Source organism: Podarcis raffonei, chromosome 5 (genome assembly GCF_027172205.1).
Source record: "Podarcis raffonei isolate rPodRaf1 chromosome 5, rPodRaf1.pri, whole genome shotgun sequence".
In the NCBI taxonomy this organism is placed as follows: Eukaryota; Metazoa; Chordata; class Lepidosauria; order Squamata; family Lacertidae; genus Podarcis; species Podarcis raffonei.
This window is the reverse complement of record NC_070606.1, coordinates 17,138,057-17,160,884: the sequence shown is the minus strand read 5'-3', so window position 1 is coordinate 17,160,884 and position 22,828 is coordinate 17,138,057. Positions and strand designations below refer to the sequence as shown.

At 41.5% G+C, this 22,828-nt stretch overlaps 1 protein-coding gene across 3 annotated transcripts in view; it reads right to left on the bottom strand.

The window, feature by feature from the left end:
* Positions 1-22,828, bottom strand: part of ADK (adenosine kinase) — a 196,243-nt gene that overhangs the window by 118,315 nt on the left and 55,100 nt on the right. For all 3 annotated transcript variants that reach the window (XM_053388069.1, XM_053388068.1, XM_053388070.1), the window contains exon 4: positions 10,465-10,543. In XM_053388069.1, the coding sequence (XP_053244044.1) occupies positions 10,465-10,543 (79 nt within the window). The remainder of the gene's footprint in view (positions 1-10,464; positions 10,544-22,828) is intronic.

The window sequence follows — 22,828 nt, the reverse complement described above, 5'->3', positions numbered from 1 at the left end:
GGTTACAAACCAAATTTCCATTTCCCTCAAATAATGGGGGAAACAGCCATCCCAGGTGTGCAACCAGGTATCTCTAGCACCTGGGAGGGACTTAGCTGGCATTCTCCATCTTGGAACTGAGTCTACAAATTGCAACTTCTAGCACACTTTCATGTTTGCAACCTGTCTCCCTCATCCCATCCCACCCGTAATATGTTTGATGGATGAAGAATTCCAGAGTTTGTCATATTTTTGTGACTTTTTGGCTAGTCCTAATGAAGTTCTCATGGGACGCGGGTGGCACTGTGGGTAAAAGCCTCAGTGCCTAGAACTTGCCGATCGAAAGGTCGGCGGTTCGAATCCCCGCGGCGGGGTGTGCTCCCGTTGCTCGGTCCCAGCGCCTGCCAACCTAGCAGTTCGAAAGCACCCCCGGGTGCAAATAGATAAATAGGGACCGCTTACTGGCGGGAAGGTAAACAGCGTGTTTCCCTGTGCTGCGCTGGCTCGCCAGATGCAGGTTTGTCATGCTGGCCACGTGACCCGGAAGTGTCTCCGGACAGCGCTGGCCCCCGGCCTCTTAAGTGAGATGGGCGCACAACCCTAGAGTCTGGCAAGACTGGCCCGTACGGGCAGGGGTACCTTTACCTTTACTTTAATGAAGTTCTCACTTAAGGGGGGACTTTGGAGCTTTTCCTTCTTTGGAATGCAGTGGTGTCACCTGACTCTCTTTGGGTAACTATGCATTTCGAGAGCAATCTTTCCCAACATGGAACTTTCCAGGTGATGTTGGACTTTCTTTTGTCTGGTGGACATGCTGAAAAGCTTAGCACTATTGGAAGAAGCAAGAAACCAGCCAGGAAGGTGGTTAGACCATGAGATGGAGAGGGAGTAAAAAGGAGGAGAGAAAGACAGCAGAATAAGAGCTAAACAAATGCTTTTATACTGCAAAATATGTTGGACAGGTCGTCATCACCAAGCCACTTTTCAAGCAGAGCATCTAAAAAGCTACGTTAAATGGAGGTGACAAGAGATGAAGTTGTAGGGCTCATTGGCAAATTAAAAATTAACAAGCCACCAGGTGTGGCTGGCATATTAAATATTTCAAATGTGATGGCTGATCTTCTAACGTCAAATGCAAAGTCACTATAATTGGCTTTTATTAAAGGACTGGAATGAAGCCAACATAACACCAATGTTCAAAAATGCTCTGTGGTTTTGTTTAATAACCCAAGTTGATTACTTTGGGGCTCTTCTGATGTAACCTTTTCCTCCAAAAGAGTGATTTTAAAAGTATCCCTTTATGGAGGGAATACACATGGAAGACATTATAATGTAATCAAAAATCATGTGGATTTCCCCAGAAAATATCTGAGCAGGATAGCAGATTCTTCCTGCATCTTGCTTTCATAGGTTTGGGGATGGGAGTCCACATGAATTTAAAAGTTCTATGTTTTCCACGTGCATTGCATAGGTTGATGGGAATTATTCCATGTGGAGTGAAAAAGAGTGTGTTAAGATCGGATCCATTTTACTTTGAAACAAGCATGTTGTCAAGACACCTAAATTTGATTGTCACTTCTTACTATTTCCTTACTGCAAATCTCAGGGGTAGAAGCATATCAAGTGACCCATTTCAGCATTCCAAGACACTGACATCGGTACATCAATAAAATTTCATCCCTTAACAGCAATCGTTCTGTGTAATGACTGATCTACTGAGCCAGCACCATGGCAAGAGACCTACGGTTTTTCTTGTATCCAAGACAAAGAAAATATTTGGCCTTCCAAAACATATTTGTTAAAATTCCTGTTCTGAAGCAGGATTCTAATTTTTTTTCAGAAAACTGTGACACATGTAGGAAAACAATCTGGTTCTAGTCACTGTTGCAATTAAATACGACTTGCAATATGATAACTTGAGTTTTTAAATGTTTCCCTTCACTGAAAGCCAAAAGTAGCAATTCTTAATCCAAGAAAGGTATCTAGTTTCCTTTTTAATCTATTATCCGTTGTAATAATGTCTGGGGCTTTAATGAATGATAGCAGTACTAAAACCTTTGTAGAAACATAAATACTTTGGTAGAAATACCTTAATCTATTTCTAAAATAGCTACATTAAAAAAAGACACCCCCTTTTTTACACTGCATATTTAAGGCAGGTATCCATATGGAAGCTATTAATCCCTAAAATGTTTAAAGCCATTTTAAGTCGCAAAGATTATGTGACCTTTAAAAGTTATTCAGGTTTCAGAACAGTAAAGCTTTGAAGATGGCAATTTTTCAGTTTAATTGGGGAAGCAAAGAGAACACAATCTTAAAGTAAGTTATACATTAAGAATTAATGGTATACAAGAGGAGGTATGTATTACAAACCAGAAGTAAACCACAGTTCAGGAAAAATTATCCAGCAGTTGCATCCCAACATACCTAAAACAAAAAAACTAACATTTCCGCTAATGAGACAGCTTGGTATTTTATTCTGTCAACTGATGGCTTAAGGTATCATAGTGTTGACGACTCAGCCAACTGACTGTTTGGATATAGTCAACTGACTGCCAACTATTTGCGCAGAATCAAGTATTTCAAAAATGCCACAGGGCCTCCTCAGAAAGAGGGGTGGGGAATCCCCAGCATAGAACTACCGTATTTTTCGCTCTATAGGACGCACCGGAATACAGGAGGGGGAGAACAGGGGGAAGAAAATCTCCCCCTCTCTGCTCAGTGCCCCTTCAGCGCAGAGGCAGGAGAAACAGAGCCCCTTCCATTTCTCCTCCCGCTTCACTGAAGGGGTGCTGCGCAGAGAGGGAAAACTGTGCAGCGCCTCTCCAGCGAAGTGAAGCCTGGAGAGCAAGAGGGATCGGTGTGCACCGACCCCTCTCGCTTTCCAGGCTTCAGGCGGCTATCCACAAACCTTCAGAGCACAGCGGAAACTCCTACTGCGCTCCGAAGGCTTGCAGCTAGCTGCCTAAAGCCCCCGGAGCGCAGCGGGATTTCCTGCTCCGCTCCAGGGGCTTCAGGCGGCTTCAGCGAAAGCAACGCGAAGCCTCCGGAGCACGGGGGGAGCTCTCCCTCTGTGCTTCGGAGGCTTCGCGTTGCTATCGCTAAAGCCAAGGAGCCTGCATTCGCTCCATAAGACGCACACACATTTCCCCTTAATTTCTGAAGGGGAAAAATGCGTCTTATAGAGCAAAAAATACAGTATACTATGTCGCCAACCAAGTGCACCACATAATCCCATATATTCTAGAAGATGAAACAAAACAGTGGGTACACCTGCATAGAGACATAATTGAAAATACCCCCACCACAGCATACACATTCCTCCCAAACAAACTAAGGAAAATCCCCACAACACTAAACAGGTTCACACAGACCATGCTTAAAGCATGGAAGGAAGAAGCAGGCAAACTGCCCCCAACCCCATCCTCACTAATCCCCCGGGCACACCACCCACTATTCCATCTGTGGTGTTTGCCCATTCGTTTGAAAATGTCTGTATAGGGGGAGAGAAAGGGTTAATATGTAGACCAATAGGAAAGCCAGAGGCAGAGCCTACCTGTTTATAAAAGGGCTTGGTCCAAGGTTTGGGGGTGGGTAGTTGGTTGGTTTTAGTGGGTTGGTTGGTTGGGAAGGGCAGTTGGAAAAGCAGTTGGCAGGCAGTTGGAATTAGAGAGACAGTTAGTGCAGTTGGTTCTCGTGTGAGGGGAGGTAGAAGAGTAAGAGATAGGATAAAAATACGACTAAGAAGGTAAAGAGTAACAACGTTTTGAATGCAGTTAAAGATTATTTGTGTCTGCAATAAACTACACTCTTCTTTGTTAACTTAAGAACCTGACTGAGACTAAGTGATTTACCGGGAAAGACCTGGTTGGTGGCAGCGGATTAGTGGTGGACAGGTCAAACAGTCCGTGAGATGACCAGGGACTCCATACGAACGCCACACCATCATGCAGCACAAAACTTCCAGATGAAAACTTGGGAGTGACAGGAGGCAACGGCAGTAGCAGCATCCTGCGAGGCCTTACAGCAGCAACAGACAATAGCAGCGGCAGCCTGCGAGGCCTCGTGGGGACACAAGCAGTGGGGCTTGCAAGTCCTTTTGGCGGTAGTGGGGAGCAGTGGCAGAAGCTGTGGCAGCCTGCCTTAGCAAGGCTTGTAGGCCACCTCTGCTTCTGCCACCGTCTCCTGCTGCCGCTGCATGGCCTTGCAAGCTGTCACTACTGCCACCGCCATGACAAGTCCTTGCAGGCCAGTGCCACTTTTGCCACTGCTGCAAAACAAATTCTTTTTCAAGGTTATAGTTCCAAAAGCCACAAAAGAGTGTTGGCTCCATGATCAAAATTATTAGTTCATTAAGCTTTTATTTAGTTGAAAAACAATGTTCCAATTGGAGTAACCAATTACTTTGCACAATTGTTTGGAAGGGGGATTAATTATAAAATGATAAACTTGAATTAAAGCAATCAAATGAATTTGCAAGGCAGTGAGTAGAAGTACAATTAGAAACTTCTTCCACAGAATTTAGTTTACAAGATGTTATCACAACTCCCTTAACCATTTTCCTACTCTTAATGTGGCAGCTTCAGAAATCCTGAACACAAATCTTTGTTACTGGAGTATATTTGGATTAATAAATACTGGTCTGAAATGACAATTGTTTTATATAAACCTATGAGTATTAAGAAGCCTGATGAAAGCTTCACTATGTCTACTGGCTAATAAAATTTAAATCACTCTTGAGTAACCTTCTAAGATAATTCCTCAGTAGGTTGTTAACACTAGCTCATAAAACAAGTTATTGTTTTGAATGAGTAAAAGGAAAATTCCTACATTGTCTCCCAGTACGTTTCCGAGCACAATTCAAAGTGTTGGTGCTGACCTTTAAAGCCCTAAACTGTCTTGGCCCAGTATACCTGAAGGAGCGTCTCCACCCCCATCATTCTGCCCGGACACTGAGATCCAGCGCCGAGGGCCTTTGGTGGTTCCCTTGCTGCGAGAAGCCAAGTTACAGGGAACCAGGCAGAGGGCCTTCTTGGTAATGGCACCCACCCTGTGGAATGCCCTCCCACCAGATGTCAAAGACAAAAACAACTACCAGACTTTTAGAAGGCATCTGAAGGCAGCCCTGTTTAGGGAAGCTTTTAATGTTTAACAGATTATTGTATTTTAATCTTTTGTTGGAAGCCGCCCAGGGTGGCTGGGGAAACCCAGCCAGATGGGCGGGGTATAAATAATAAATTATTATATTATTATTCATTTTCCAATGGTAGTTTCACAGAATGTAACCTCCAAGTCGGACTGAGACATGGTGGCAAAAATTAATTTATGCTTTGTTTTAACCTTACAGACCTCAGCATTATACAGAACTCTGAAGGGAAGAAATGTATGTCTCAAAACATATTAAGCAGCAAAGGAACTGCATCTCATCAAAATTAAATAGTGGTTTTCAGACAATAGTTAACAACGCAATCCTGTACATGTCTACTCAGAAGTAAATCTCATTTCGTTACATGGCATTACCCCAGGGTACATGAACATAGGATAGAAGCATAAGGTATGTTTAGTAGCGCTGGGCAATATAGTGATATATTGTCCAAAATCGGTTTGAAGTCCATATCATGATATCGGTTTCTTAATTTTTGACCTGGCAATATATCGCAAATCATGATGTTAGTGTGTGTGATATGCAAAAATCATGATGTGGGAAAAACCTTGAATTTACAAAAGCAACCACTTGTGCTACAATTGTGAAAATGGACACAGTACACATGACAGCAAAGCATGTTTCATGTTGACTTATTAGAAATACAAGGCAGCATTACCGACATATTTCAAAAAGTAATTTAATATATAATACTGGCTCACAACACCACTGTATTTTACTATTTATATTTTTTCCAGGCATTCATAGGAAATGAGAGTTGTAAAATGCTTTGATTACTTTACTTCCCAGAGGCACAACCAATGAGGTCGGTGCAGCAATGGGACATGGTGAGGACTTGCCCTGATTGAAGTGCATAAATCATTCTATGATTCCAAGGAAAAATAATTACACTGTTGCCTAGCTATGCCAACCTAATACACAAAGGAATTTTTTGCCAATACTTATTCATCAATGACAATTTATAAAACAAAATTCCATCATGTGTATTCTTTGTCGCTCTCTGCTGCAGCTAAATGACATGGCATTGTTCCATGTCCATTTCAAATTGAGAAAACACAGAGATTAAGAGTGCTACAAAAGCTTGCCACAAAATGCCTGCAAGAAAAAATCTTATGGAGGGGTAAGGCCAATAAAATAAAATCTCTCACACACACAAACATATGTGTTCACTGAGAAGAGTCAGCACACATTGTCAATTTAAGATGGACTAATTAATAATCCTTATGACAACTGTGTATGCATCCTATTAATATGCTACCTTGTTTATAAACAGGCACAACACCAAGATAACACATCTATCATCTATAAAGATCATCTATGCCAGAAGTCCCCACTTAGAGAGATATCACACGCTAAGTGGAAACCTAGTATAGATGATTACTTCAACTTGAATTCAGGGGCAGGGATCTATTATAATACAAGACTTACGGTAAACTTAGAATCCTCAATGCTTTCGAGGAATTCTATCCAGAGTTTTATAACTGGAGCTATTGTTTTTATTATGTTATGCTTACGTTTCCAATAAGTATCTTTGCTTCCAGCAAACATTGGCTTTATAAAAGCCACTGATGTTGCAGAAAGGAAAAGAAAAACAAAATGGATTGTATCCAACGCTTCAGTTGCATGTAGGGAGCAGACTTCAGCTTGCACAATGGGCCTTTCCATTCTGCTCCTCGCCCCTGTAGTCTGGGTGCACTCAAAATGTGTTATAGGATGGGGGGACCTCTTTGGAGCAGAGTCTAGGGTTGTGCTGGGCACTCAAGGCAGGGGAAAGAAAAGGAAAGTACCACTGGACACAACCCTAAGGCTGCAATCGTACATACAGCTTAAATACCAGCAATGTCAATGGGACATGTTACTCTATGCATCTTTTCTTGGAAGAAGGTAAAGGTAAAGGGACCCCTGACCATTAGGTCCAGTCGTGACCAACTCTGGCGTTGCGGCGCTCATCTTGCTTTATTGGCCAAGGGAGCCGGCGTACAGCTTCCGGGTCATGTGGCCAGCATGACTAAGCTGCTTCTGGCAAACCAGAGCAGTGCATGGAAACACCGTTTACCTTCCCGCCGGAGCGGTACCTATTTATCTACTTGCACTTTGATGTGCTTTTGAACTGCTAGGTTGGCAGGAGCAGGGACCGAGCAATGGGAGCTCACCCCGTTGCGGGGATTCGAACTGCCGACCTTCTGATCGGCAAGTCCTAGGCTCTGTGGTTTAACCCACAGCGCCACCCTTTCTTGGAAGAAAGGCTCACTAAATTCAGTGAAGTTTGCTCCTTGGAATTTGCATACACAACCTACTTGGACAAAGAATTGCAGCCGAAAGGAGAAGCAACATTCTGGCATAGAGAACTTGCATTAGATTTTTGAAGCCTCGTGCAGTGTACTACCATGATAACACAACAGGGAAATGGGATGGAATGGAATATACAAAACAGTAAGTATATAAAATTGACCTTTTACATTTAAGTTTAACTGCAAATAATATGCTGGTAAATGAGGCATGATCGCTTTACATTATGTTGAGAATTGGATGACATTTAATTTTGAACGTAGTAGGTGATAATGTTTCAAAATCAGACATTCATCTGCGCTATTATCTTAACACCACAGAAGCCATTGCTATCAGCATTTTTCTTTCATTTCTGTGATTGTCCTCCAGTGGATTCTCAAGAATTTCTAATAAAAGTGAATTATGTACTAATTAGTAAATCACTAATAAAAAAACAAGCTTTCAGTATACTGTAATTTATCCTGGATAATATTACTTTATCATCCAAACGTTAACACATCATAAGGATGAATTATACTGGTTCTCAGTGTTTTTACACACAAAGACGTAACTGACAATGAAGCTCACACACCTTTAAAGATCATTTTTCCTGCAAAAACAAAGCCAGCACAAGTGGTTGCCTTTAGTTAGCTTAGCTGTACTATATTCAGAAAGAATTGGAAAACTAGAGTAGTTACTACTTTTAGATACAGCAGAATTCAAATAATTTACCCTCCTCCCTCTTTGAAAATACTCTGATTATCTTACTTGCTTCAGTGCAACTAAGTTGCAGTTTTGTGTGGCTTTATAAAAAGCTTCCATTAAACGAACAATCTCTTCCAAAAATTGCTCTATGGTATTTTAACATTTTTCTTCCATAAAAAAAAACCCCAATTAATACGTTAGAGCAGTGGTTTTCAACTAGTGTGTGATGGAACCCTGGGGTGCCTTGAATGATGGTCAGGGGTGTCGCGGGCAACACTGGCCTCTGTCCCTCTTTGCTTCCCTCCCTCCTCTGATGCCCTCTCACGTCTCTGCCTCCCAAAGACTTGCACAGCTGTTTGTTGCAGCAACCCTGGCTACAAGCTCCCCAGGCAAATGATGCCTCTGGGGCTGGCCAGGGGGTGCTTCCCAGGCCCCTGTGGGGCAACATGAGGAGGCACCTCTCTTTGTACTGGCGACATTTTTCCACCTTCGCCTCATCAAGCAGTTGGTCCCTTACCTTCCCCGCCCCGACCTGGCCACAGTGATCCATGCAACGGTCACCTCCAGGCTTGACTACTGTAATTCGCTCTACGTGGGGCTGCCCTTGAAGCTGTCCCAGAAACTCCAGCGAGTGCAGAATGCTGCAGCGAGGCTCCTCACAGGGTCTCTGCCATGGGAGCATATTCACCCAGTGCTTTTCCAGCTGCACTGGCTCCCGGTGGAGTACAGGGTCAGATTTAAGGTGCTGGTTTTGACCTTTAAAGCCCTTCATGGCCTAGGACCCTCGTACCTACGGGACCGCCTCTCCCGGTATGCCCCACGGAGAGCCTCAAGGTCCATAAATAGCAACACCCTAGTGGTCCTGGGCCCTAAGGAAGTTTGATTAGCTTCAACCAGAGCCAGGGCCTTTTCAACACTGGCTCCGGCCTGGTGGAACGCTCTGCCTCATGAGACCAGGGCCCTGCAGGATCTGATTTCTTTCCGCAGGGCCTGTAAGACAGAGTTGTTCTGCCTGGCCTTTGGCATGGAGCCAGTTTGATTCCCTCCCCCTCTTTCTTTATTCTTTTCCTTTCTCCTCCTGCGATGAGGCTACATTTTAATATTTTAATGTTGTATTTTAATTTTGTTTTTAAGTTGTATTCATTCAACTTATTTTTATTATTGCTTGTTAGCCGCCCTGAGCCCGGCCTTGGCTGGGGAGGGCGGGGTATAAATAAAAAATTATTATTATTATTGTTGTTGTTGTTGTTGTTGTTGTTGTTGTTGTTATTTGGGGCAGGGAGAGGCAGCTCAGAGACCAGAGTGGCAGCAGTGGCTGCCCGGAGGACTCCCAAGGAGAGGGAAGAGGAGAGGAAACTGAGGGAACCCTCCACAAGGGAGGTGTTTGAAAAAGGGTGAGAAGATGTCAGTTCTGCAGGCAAGGGGTGACATAACTGGGCTCCTGAGCCCCACAGGGGTGCCGCAAAAAGAATTTAGTTGGTCAAGGGAGACATGGATTCAAAAAGGCATTAGGGTTTAGGGTTGGTGAAGGAAAAAAATGACTTCTTTTCCTATGTGTAGCTGCTGAGGACACACTTCTATCAATCACAGTATGGTCGTATAAATTCTACTAACAATGAAGAGCTCTTTGCTCAAAAAGTTTCAGTGAGGTCCAAATTAGGTCTTAGAACATCTTACAAGGAAAAAAAATACTTGAGTGCAACTCAACTATTATTAAATTGCATTGGCTAAAATGAGAATAAAAGTTCATCGTGACTAACTTTTTACAATTATTTCAACTGGGCTGCATGACCCTGACCTCTCTCAAAGCTGTTTTGCCTTCTATCCCTAACTGCAAATAAGCATATATGTATATATTCCAGATTTCAGACCTAAGCAACTTCTTGATTTTAGCTCCCAATACATCAGGTAAGCACAACTGCTATGATCACTATAGCCACAAAGCATGTAAACTAGGCAGAGCAACAAAATGTAGCACGAATAACCAGGCACTACTTAGAAACTATAATTATTTCCCTATTATTTCCTGCAGTCACAACATATCCCACTTTGTATCTTGCTAGATCCCAACACTCCCCCTCTTCCTCGCTGCTTGCTGAAGGACAAGGTAAGAGTCCTGTTTTGTTCAGCCAGAAATCTAAAATAAATAATAAACAGTGTGTGTAAAAGGAAGGCAAAAAAAAAATGTGCCTAAATTTAAGGTGACCAGTCATCTTATACTGTACACTATTGTTGGCAACTACATAGCAGTGTTATGTTCCTATGCTCCAAGATAAACAAGGTTATGAGGAAAAGTTTTTAAAACAACTACCTCTTTCAAATTTAATTTAATCTGAGGGATTACAAACCTGGGCCACTTTAACAGAATTCTGAGTCGATCCACCAGCATGGTACTCTACTTTGAACTTTTTCACAAGTTCTTCAAATCTGTAAGAAATCACAGGAAGAGAAGAGAAAAAAGGAAGTTACTTTTTTATTTTCCACACTTCAGAACTTCACACTACAAAACTATTTGAGCTAAATGAAATTCAAGTTACTAGCTGGGTTTTTTTCTTACAAGGGGGGCACTTAATAAACACACAAACACACACACTTCACCAATTCTGGCACTATTTGAGAATCTTTGCTTAAAAGAGAAACAGCATACACTGAGTGCACAGGCCTCTATCAAGCAAGATACTGAACATACAGTATATGTATTGTTTGTTACAGCCATGTTTTTCTGGCTGAGAATATGGAGATAAACCCATATTCTCAAACAAATACAGTGGTACCTCGGGTTAAGTACTTAATTCGTTCCGGAGGTCCGTTCTTAACCTGAAGCACCACTTTAGCTAATGGGGCATCCCGCTGCCGTCGCACCGCCAGAGCACGATTTCTGTTCTCATCCTGAAGCAAAGTTCTTAACCTGAAGCACTATTTCTGGGTTAGCGGAGTCTGTAACCTGAAGCATATGTAACCTTGAGGTACCACTGTATATGCAAAGTTCTGGCGCGCACACAAGCATGAAAAAAGTTGTTTCTCTTTGTTTTCTTTTCCAATGTAAATGAGATATTTCTTTGAATGATCTTGTTTTAATCCAGCTTGAATCTGAACATATACCCAAACAACTAATTTCTTATATGCTGCTATATTAAGCCCTACTTCAGCTGATTATGCACAATTTAAGTTCTTTTTATATTAAGTCCCACAACTTTACTGGAATTGAATCTTCTGTTTGACCGATTTAACTCGTGCACAAATTTATTGCATATGTCACCCAAGCAGATGTGGCTGGAGTCAGAGCAGACACCATGGGGCCAAATTAATAAGGACATGAGGATGGAAGGAAAAGGTCTCCCACCCGAATATCTATTTATGGTGCCAAACTTTCTTGTTTAATAGCTATTTTACCTTTCAGTACAACATCAAGAATTATGGGTGAAACCAATGCTCCCAATCTTTTTAAGGAATGGTGTTTAATCAGGTGGAGGCAGCCCCCATGACAAACCCACGCACCATGCTGTTTTGGATAGTCCCCTAAACCTATGGTTCAGGGGCACATGAGAAAGGCAGGGGGGACTGGAGGAACAAACCAACTTTCAAATCTTAGTTTATTATGTTGGCATAGTTCCACCACCCATAGTTAAGGTTAGCCACAACTTGGGATTTATTATATTGAAAATCACAGCAAGCAATTCTTAAGTGAAGTAAGTAAATACTAGGATTTAGGTGCAATGTTAAACTGCAGTTAATCTAAAGCTGATTTTTCATATCCTCCTCATGACTGTGGTGGAGGGAGGAGGGGTGCATAGACATGACACTGGGCCACTGTGTGGCTTTTCCATGGTGCATATTGCGACTAAGCTGCATTCACAGTTATGGATATATCAGAGCAGTCATAACGATCACAGGCTGCACTGGGGGGGGGGATAAATGTTTCTGTTGATTAGAGCTGTACTAGAAGAGAACGCATATGCAATAATTGATTTCTCAGAATGTTTTTATAGTACAACGAATTCAATTTATCTGGCTGATGAAAAGATTGAGAAGCTTATTGGGTGGCAGCTTTTGGTAATAGAAATACAGTACCGATTAGAGCTTCCATTGTGATACAGACTGAATTCCCAAAGAAAAATAATTTTCTGAGCTCTCAAGGGTCTTTAGAAACTACAAGCAGACGTATAGCTATTCCCAGTTCTGTGTTATTACAATAATATCTACAAAAATGTCTCCCACCTTTCTACTGCAATCGCACCGAAAGTGGCTCATAATTCAGAAATCAAACAAAATTACAAACAAAGCAAACAGCAAATGATTAAAATAGCAGTAGTTTAACATAGCATAAATGAGATATTAAAACGGGAAGAACAGTCTTCATAGCCCAACAAAAAGCAGGCAGTGATGTATCAGATGTATCTCCCTAAGGCGGCTGTTGCACAATCCAGATGTTTTATCTGAGAAAGTCCTGTGTCTCATGCATGTTTGCAGCACTTCAGATGGAAATAGGACTTGGAAGATAGTCTCCAAAGAAGTATAGTGTTCTTTGGCAGGCAGTGATTCCAGATATAAGGGAGGACTTTGAAAGTTTTACTCTCTCTAAATACAGTATGTTTACATACTGAGGAGCACTACTAGATCCAGAATGTCTCCTGGATGTTTTGGTGACAGCCAGGAGTGTCTTTAACCATATTCACCTGGTAAATCAGCTGTGCTCAACCTAAACAAATCAGACCAGACTTCAGCCATTTAGGCTCTAATCACCGCCAAATTGAATTAATGCAAATTGCTCTAAATCTACCCATAAAGATAATTCAGAAACTTCAGGTGGCCAAGGATAAAGCTGCCAAAGATCTGGCTGGGCTCGGGAGATCAGAACACACTACTCTGAACCTTTATCTAACTTTGCTGATTTGTCAGTTTGTTTCTGGGCTCAATTTAAGGTGCCCACGTCATCAGCTTTCTCCAACCAACTGTAACTCCATCTTGTCTTAAGCTGCAGGCTGTTCACTCCAACCAATCCAAAACTGCCCCCAAACACCAGCTCAGAATTTCTTCTACACCCTAAAAATAGACCAAGGAAAAGTAGCCGAGTGCCAAATGTAAACTGATGACATCAAAGTTAAAATCTCTGGGTGATCTTACCCAATTGCTACATGTAAATGTTAAACAGCATTGGAGACAAGATGGGACTCTTCAGTACTATTCCACAAGAAAAGCAGGAATCCTCCTGCGTCTTCTAGTGATGTGAAACCTTTATTGTCCTACTTAGGATCCACTTGTGGAACGGCTAAATAAGGTACAGTGGTACCTCGGGTTACAAACACCTCGGGTTACAAACACTTCGGGTTACAGACTCCACTAACCTGGAAGTAGTACCTCGGGTTAAGAACTTTGCCCCAGGATGAGTACAGAAATCGCCAGCGGCAGCTGTGGGAGGCCCCATTAGCTAAAGTGGTACCTCAGGTTAAGAATGGTTTCAGGTTAAGAACGGACCTCCGGAACGAATTAAGTTCGTAACCAGAGGTACCACTGTATTCTCTAAATCACACAGAAAATAAAGGTAGCAATGTTCGCCCTTAAGAAAAATTCCAAAATCTATATTATAGCAATATGTGTATGACTTAGAGAACACTGCTATTTACTTGTTCAACAGTAAGAGTCTAATCTGGAGGACAAGGATTCTATACCACTTGAAAACTTCAGTTTCTGGGGGAACATTCCCTCCAACTGCATTCTATTGACTTTTTGTCTGGCACAACTCCTAAAATTAATCTCCACCATTGCTAACATAAAGACTGCCTAGTTCCTTTTGATTCCTGTTTTTTACCTGCTAAGGAACCAGTGCATTTTAACTAAAAGGTGGAGACAGATCTGTGTAACAGATTAGCCTAATAAAGGTATTTTAAAAAGGTAAAGGACCCCAGACAGATAAGTCCAGTCACAAATGACTCTGGGGTTGCGGTGCTCATCTCGTTTTAAAGGCCAAGGGAGCTGTCTGCTCCACAGACAGTTTTCTGGAACATGTGGCCAGCATGACTAAGCCGCTTCTGGCACAATAGAACACCAAAACCAGAGCAGCGCATAGAAACGTCATTTACCTTCTCACCAGAGCAGTACCTATTTATCTACTTGCACTTTTTGGGGTGCTTTCAAACTGCTAGGTTGGCAGGAGCAGGGACTGAGCAACAGGAGCTCACCCTGTTGCGGGGATTTCAACCGACAACCTCCTGATCGGCGAGCCCAAGAGGCTCAGTGGTTTAGACCACAGCACCACCCACGTTGTATTGCCCTAACACAATTTTTGGATTTTTTTTTCTTATGGGCCAAAATAGCTGTTTTTACTTCTTTTGTGATTGAGAAAAATAAAGAATTTAAAGACTAGGAAGTCATGTAGCACTGACAAATTTATGTGCATGCTTCTATTTGCAACGTTTATCTATTATTTTTAACATGTCATAATCTCTAAAATAAATTTTATTCAGTGTTCAACAGCATTTCAGAGCTTCATACATGGGAATTCTCAAAGATGAAGAGCAAAGCAGGGAGAGACTTTCAGGTAATAGCAAATATAAAATGCAGCTTTTTTCATTTTAGGGCTTTTCACAAAACACATGGTTAAAGGTGGCTGACTTTACTGAAAAGAAAAAAGTCTTTAAATCACAGTCCTTAAGAGCTAATGCTTTAACCTTACTTTTGTATCGATGTTACTTTTCCCATCTTGTTCCAATAATGTTTAAATGCAACCATATGTGGAAAATGTTCTTTTGGCGTCCATCAAACTGACATTTAAGTGCATTTTTTCAACCTCTAATGTTTGTGGTAAAGTATTTCAAAGCTATGAACCTTCGAAAATGCACAGGCAAATTGTCTCTTTCATATATTAACATTTGGTCTTCATAACATGGAACCTGTTTGGAATTACTGACTTCTGATTTAGTTGCTATTTGTTTGGATGAGGTGGTTTTGGAAAATATAGTACTTGTTTGAGGTAATGCTAGTTTGCAGTAATAAATACTTCCAAGAGGAGTTGCAGTTTTCAGAAGCGTTCTACAGAAAAGTATAATCAGCTATTTTAACTAGCAGTATATGCAGAGTCCTAAATGCAATCACCTTCTTAATGCAGTTAGTTGCAAACCATGGTAATTTTCTCTTGTAGTAAAAGGGTTTTCTTTCATTCCTAGTCATTTCACCAGGAAATAAAGAAACTGAGTGCAATCCTATGCAAGTCCTCTCAGAAGTTCCATAGGGCTTATTTGCAGGCAAGTATGTATGGGATTGCAGACTTAGGGTGGCAACAGTTATAGGGAAGAGACTTTTAGTAGATGTTTACCTATTAACAGCCATTCTTCTTTGCCTTTTTTCTTCTTTTTTATGTTGTCACTTTTCTCTACGAATGGCTAACTGGGTTGCAAGTGTCATACCTGAAGCCAAATGTCTCTAACATGAATAGTCTTATCATTTAGAGCAAAAGATGATAATATCAATGCGTACACTAGGTATGTTCAAATAAATGTGATCTTACTTTACTCCGGCGTTCCTCTTTCTCAATAACATTTCAGCAAATACCTGGTCCCAAAGAAGGATAAAGACTGAACTGTTCAGTGTAACTTTCCCCAACTTTTGGGGGGTTGTGGTGTTTTTTTTTATGAAAAACTTCCACAAAAGGCTGCAATTCTGAGTGGAAAATGGGTGCATCTGTTGGGGGTACTTAATCTTTCACTCTTCAGCTGTTTTACCCTCATTCCAAATGTCCTGTTATTGGCCTTCTGATATTGGGATGTATCGAAAGGAAAGGCAGGAGGAGTTTTGAATCAGCATGGCCACAAAACACATTGAAAGGCTTAAGCGTTTTTTAGCTGAAGGGCTGTATTTGTGACCCCTCAGTCACTCCTAACCTAGAATATTTTACAAAGCAATGCCACCTTAACATTTATGCAATCCAAAGAGCCTTTTAAAGAACCTTGTTTCAAAACCTGAATAATTCATTCAGGTGATTCCATGTTCTCAGATGGTTACAAGCTCACGTCACTTTACACAGGGCTGCTTTTGAAGACTGCGAGTTCAGTATCCTTGCAGACAACACAGCCTCCTGAGGAATGTGAACCTATTACACAAATGCCTCAAAGTCTTAATTGTCTTTTGAGAGTTTGTGTTACAGTTTATTCTTTGTGCAGAACTAAATTTGCTGCTTTGAACACATCCTGCTCCAATTGGCCCAACTGTGAATCAGAGGCCAATTTGGATTTCATGGGGGAGCCAGCAAGGCAAGACTTGAAGGTTCACAGTGCATTTGTCTGTGCCTGTGAAGCTGACAATCCCTCCTGCATTTGCAAATACAGTAACATCTGCATCAGCTAACAAATCCACTGCTGCTACAAAATTTAGAATTCAAAATCCGTCTCTCCAAGTCCTGTCAGTTTAGATGAAAGTGTTGGGTGCTATATAATGACATTGGGGGCTCTTGCAATCCAGTACAATTGAGCACATTTGATTCGACGCAGAGTGAAAAATTTAGAACATCATTCAACTTTTAAGCTAGAAATGCAAATTGCCTTTCAGTTAAAGTGTTTGTTATTTCAGGTCTGCTACCAGAGCTGTATGGCAAGGAAAGCTGAATTGCAGGGGGCAGGGGAATAAACACCCAGAAAATGTAGAATTATTAACCATAATCCAAATTATGTAATGCATCAGGTGAAACTTAATTTCCCATTTCCTCTCCGGAAGAGTAGATGCTGACTGACACTGCAGTTTCATCTACTTACTCAGTCCAATCACTGTGGAAATGTGTTTCAGTAACAAAAACACTTAATATTAGACTCAAAGAACAGAATTAGCAGGAGCCAAGTTTGAGCTCTTTTCATATCAAGGACAGGTTCACTTACACTGTTGCTTATTTTAAGATGATGTATGATCAGATTCCATATGCCTCATCCCCTTCCTATCATCAGCAGTTGCCCCTGCTCCTATTTTGTCTTTGGAGATGCCTTCTAAACATTTTAGCTGGGATCCAAGGAATGTGAGCAGAACACAGCTTGCACAAGGGGACTTCCTCCTTCTCCCCTCCCCATTGCAACTTTCCAGTACTGAGGGTTTAGGGTCCTTCTGGAATGGCATAAGAAGAAATTGGGCAAAGGCAAGCCAATACAGATTGTACATCCTATGGACCATTTTCCCTGGGAAGAGTGTACCTTCCCTGGGAGGTGCTGGGCTGCTCAAACACGACACCCCTCCCTGCCCCCTGGATTTGCTGATGTGGTCCAAAGGAAAGCAGAACAATATGTTTGGCCCCAGCTTGACTGAAGTAGTTGCCAGAAGAAAGCATACAAGACGCCATCTTAGGGACTCCACTCCAGACTTGTGTGGGGTTTATTCCTTAGCCTTTTCTTCTCTAGAATATAAACCACAAAGCAGCAGAAGCTTAGGATCAGAGTTTTCCTTCTCCTAGATGAGCTCCCTTCCCAGGTTGATGAGCCCCACCTGCTCCTTACTTCCCTCTACAGCACATGCAGAAACCGCCTTCTTGACCATTACAACTACAGTGGTACCTCCGGTTGCGGACGGGATCTGTTCCGGAGCTCCAGTCGGATCCCGAGGTTTTTGCAACCAGAGGTGCTTCTTCTGCGCATGCACGTGGCGTGGTAGAGCACTTCTGCGCATGCAGCGGAACATGGAAAAATACTTCGGTGTTTGCCAGATGTGTATCCCAAAGGATATGTAACGAGAGGTGCACGTAACTATTGATCTCGTCCGCTCAATCTGCCAGAGCCTGTCTTCACAGGCAGGGGAAGTCCCTAGCTCTCTGAGGGTTTGAGACCCTCACTTCGTTTAGTCGAAGCCGTTCCTGGGGTGTGGTAACTGTTGAATCCTTACAGCTTCTAGGAGCAACAGTTGAGAGCTGTGGGGACCAAAGGTGGACAAACAACCCCAGGAGGAGTATAAAGTGTCCCCCACCAGAGGTGCTCCCCGTGCCCTAACACTCCATACACAAGGTATTATTAATTAGTATTATTTTATTATGATTACTATTGATGAATTGAACACCACTTTTCAGCCCTCTAGCTCCTGCCCCAATATAAGTACCGTATTTTTCGCTCTATAAGACGCACCAGACCACAAGACGCACCTAGTTTTTGGAGGAGGAAAACAGGAAAAAAAATATTCTGAATCTCAGAAGCCAGAACAGCAAGAGGGATCGCTGCAGAGTGAAAGCGGCAATCCCTCTTGCTGTTCTGGCTTCTGGGATAGCTGCGCAGCCTGCATTCGCTCCATAAGACGCACACACATTTCCCCTTACTTTTTAGGAGGGAAATAAGTGAGTCTTATAGAGCAAAAAATACGGTAATTAGACCATGGGGCAGAGGATAGGGAAGAGGCAGCAGCACGGGGCATTTTGTGAGCATCCTCAGAGCTCTTTGCAAGCATTCAAAAAGAAAACTTGCAAAAGACTTGACCCCTTTTGGGACAAGAAGCAAGGTGCTCACACATCTCCAGAGAGTACACAACCAAGCAGGATTAAGTAAAATTCTTTCATAAAAAGATTGAATATCAAATTTGTCACTAGTCTGTGATAAATATAAAGAAAAGATTATCCCCCCACCCCTTCATCTCCATTAACACCAGTAATTGATGATCCAAAGCATCAGATAGATGCATCAATGTGTACACCACATTTTGTCTTTAACTGATATTAATACCATTCAATCATATTCTAGATGAAAACAAATTAAAAATGTAAATCTTTCATGGTTGAAGTAGTTTCAGATCGGTTTTTACTTAGATAAGAGGAAATACAACAACAACAACAACAACAACAACAACAACAACAACAACAACAACAACTTAACAAGCTTGGAACAAGAGCAAGTGAAGAATTTACTCTGATATTAATTTCGTTTATAAACACTTTTATTTTCTGGGACTGAAATTAGCCTTGTAACAGGCACATGCTGATCTTATACAATTTCAAGTTAAATTTGGATTGTGGCTAAACCAAACAATTTTTTTACTAATTTAGATCCTTCACTATGAAGCTGAAGTAATTATTCTAAAGCCTGCCAAATCAAAACATGCAAACATACAAATGCAGGCTGCTTCTCCATTTCATTAACATGTCAGCAAAGTGACTAGAGTTTGTGTACCAGTGCTGGGTGAATTATGCTGCTAAAATGTTCAATGTGTTTTGAGTTTAACTCCAGGAATATTATGATGCAGTTTCCAATGTCTAAGCTAAACCTGGTCTTTTCTTAATTTGCAAGGGCTAAACAACTCTAAATGTTGAACTGTGTCCTGCTATAAGAAAAGCTCATAAGGTATTAATTTCTGTCTTCATCTGAGTCAAGTTTAATTTTATGTGAAATATTAAAAATAAGTTTTGAAAAACTTGCCATATATAGCTCTATAAAATGTGCTTTACATTCAGTAAGATGTTCTAATTAAAATCATGTAAGAGTACATTATCAATTATAACAGAAAATGCAAATGGTGTTCAAGATCCTATTTTATTTACAGAACAATCTATAAAAATGTTTAAAGTCCAAAACACAAAATGAAGCGGGCATACCACCAAGTAACATCTGATATTAAAGAGTGAGATTTCATTCAATATTGATATTCTTCCATATAAGAATCCTTAAGAAGGTACAAAAGAGTTTCCTTGGTTAAAAAACAGCAACAGAATTTTCAAACCGTATTCATACCTGATACTGGAAAAAGCACAAGGTTGAATGGAAGATATTTTTCAATGTTTTTTTGTATGGTACATATGACCTTGCTATATTTTTATGAAATTGTGTGTGTGTGTGTGTGTGTGTGTGTGTGTGTGTGTATTGCATACAGACCTACAGTGCAGCCACACTTGGGATGCCATGGACAATTTTGGATACCCCGTTTGAAAAAGCTACCAATCTTAGAAAGGGTACAGAAACAGTCAGTGAAACTGACCAAGGGCTTGGAGCACCTTCCATATGAAACCATACAAGGTTTAGGAGGGGAAACACAACAGAGGAAGAACTTAATCTTATTTTATTTTTGTAGCCTAGAATCCCAGTGATGCTAAAGATTAGTTCTCAATCAGAGATTTTCCAGCAAACGAAAGGAAATTCCTTGGAAGTTTTGAATGTGTCAGATGGTGTAGTCCAGGATGGTGAAACTGAAATATCAGAGAACCATCTAAAGCAGAGATGGGAAGACCTGTAGCCCACCAGAAGTTGCTGGATGTTGCCCCCATCATCACTGACCATCCTAACTGGGCCTTATGCAAACTGAAGTTGTCCAACATTTGGAGGGGATGTCCCCCACCCCATATAAAAACACAAATTTGAACTTGCTCGCTTCCGTCAAAGAATAGTAAGCATGTTCTCTCCAATCTGCTGCATTAAAGCTCAGCTGCCAAACACACTCCAGCTTTGACTTCACTAATATCACCACCCACGCTTCTGTCTAATTGGTAACACTAAAACACACACAATGGTTTGGTGCAAGACACATCAACCGTGAAACCTGTAGCAATTCAAAATACAATGTTCCCAGTCTCTCAAATTCATTTATTTCTTTGCGTTGTGCGCTCTTCAATCCTCAGAGCAGCTGAAACAGACCAGTTTAAATACGTAGCTCTTTTTTTTTTTACACAATAATGAATCTAGATTTATTAACTTACCTTCCATAAACTACATTTGCCGCATTAGCTTGCTTTCATTGGTCTTTGGCATAACAATATGAGGCCCTTTTAGTGTAAAATGCGATCTCTCCCTGACAGAGAGATGCAGCACTCATATACTACACGCCAGCCCTGACTCATTAGATCACTTGACAAATTTAGCCATAAAAAGAAATACGATGTGGTAATTCAAGTTCTCTCTGTGAATAAAAAAAGCAAAATACAACCGACATTCTCTAAGCTGATTTGTGGTTTTGAAAGAAAGATAAAGGATGTCTGAAGTCAACGTCAACATGATGTTCAGCCAAAACCTTACACTATGAAATAGCTGAAGTTCTGAAAGCCACCAGTGAATCTAAGCAGGATCATAGGTAGACTGCTTTCAGTACCATTGCCAATAAAGCCAAAATGCTTAGATAGACTGAAAAATGCATTGAAAAATGTACAGATCAAATTTTGCTTTGTACATCACACTTTGCAGGGATACATCCAACAGTTCCGCATGCACAGTGAAACTTCCCCTTGCCTCAGAAAGTTTTGGGGGGACTTCAGAGCAGATTTGGGGGGGGGGTTGGGGGGAGAGAGGCATTTCTTGCAGCCCTGGATTCAACCCTAAAATTAAAAATTTAATACGGGAAGATCAAAGTTGTGAATGGTTTTCAGTTTGGAAATATATATTGAAGGGATTCAAATTATGTTTGGAGATGTGCAATAAAATGTATGCAGCTATGATTAACAATACATTTTACACATTTAAAGGGTAAAGGTAAAGGGACCCCTGATCATTAGGTCCAGTCATGACCGACTCTGGGGTTTCGGCGCTCATCTCGCTTTATTGGCCGAGGGAGCCGGAGTCCAGCTTCCGGGTCATGTGGCCAGAATAACTAAGCCGCGTCTGGCGAACCAGAGCAGCGCATGGAAATGCCGTTTACCTTCCCACCGGAGCGGTACCCATTTATCTACTTGCACTTTGACGTGCTTTTGAACTGCTAGGTTGGCAGGAGCAGGGACCGAGCAACGGGAGCTCACCCCGTCGCAGGGATTCGAACCGCCGACCTTCTGATCGGCAAGTCCTAGGATCTGTGGTTTAACAGACACACGCAAACACACAGTGTGGAAGATCCTTTGATGGAAAAGAGAACAAGGTGATTTTTGCCAATTCCCCGTTCCTCCTGTGCCACCTTCCTGATATAATTACACGTTTGCTGACATTGCACCCATTCTCCACCCTCTACACAAAAGTTCAAACAGGGAAGCGGTTGTACTCACGCAGACTCTTCTTGAAAGTAAGAGCCCTGGTAGTTGACACAAGTAACATGTTATGGAAGTGACAAACACTGATTCTGAAGTGTTATCAATCAAACAAGCAGGTAAATATTGAAGGCAAACCAGCTCAGTGGACTAGTGGGAAAGGTTACTTCAAAGTGCAGGAGAAGTAGCAGCAACAGGCAGATCCTTAAAAAGCAAAGTTCTGGCCTTCAAATACTTTGTCTATTACTATTAATTTTATTCTCATATCATTACACTCAAGAATATAAACTTAAAAGGCTCATAGTCACCCAGTATAGGTTTCCCAATCTTGAAGCCACTCGTTCCTCTTTCCAGAGAAGCAATCAACAATTTTATTGACTGTTGTTTTATCTGCTATATTTCTTCCATTCTCTCCGGAAAGATAAAGCACTTTTTCTCCCAAAGAAATAATTCATCACTGCAGTGTACTGCTCTCTTTTAAAAGCAATTTGTTTTCCCTTACACATATTAATTACAGAAATACCGTTTCAAGTAAATCTGAAAGAGCATGACAGGGGGGAAAATAGCTCTGGTAAGATCACAGGAATGATGTATCAGTCATCATTTTTGGCAACAGGGGAGGCAATCAATACAAAATGGTGATAATGTAAGATCCCTATCACAAAATGAGGTTTTTTTTCAACACTTAGTAAGTAATAAACACAGGTGCTGCAAACCTATCCACACTTACCTGGAACAGAGGGACTTATTTCTAAGAAAACATGCATATATGACAATAAGGTAAAGGTAAAGGGACCCCTGACCATTAGGTCCAGTCGTGACCG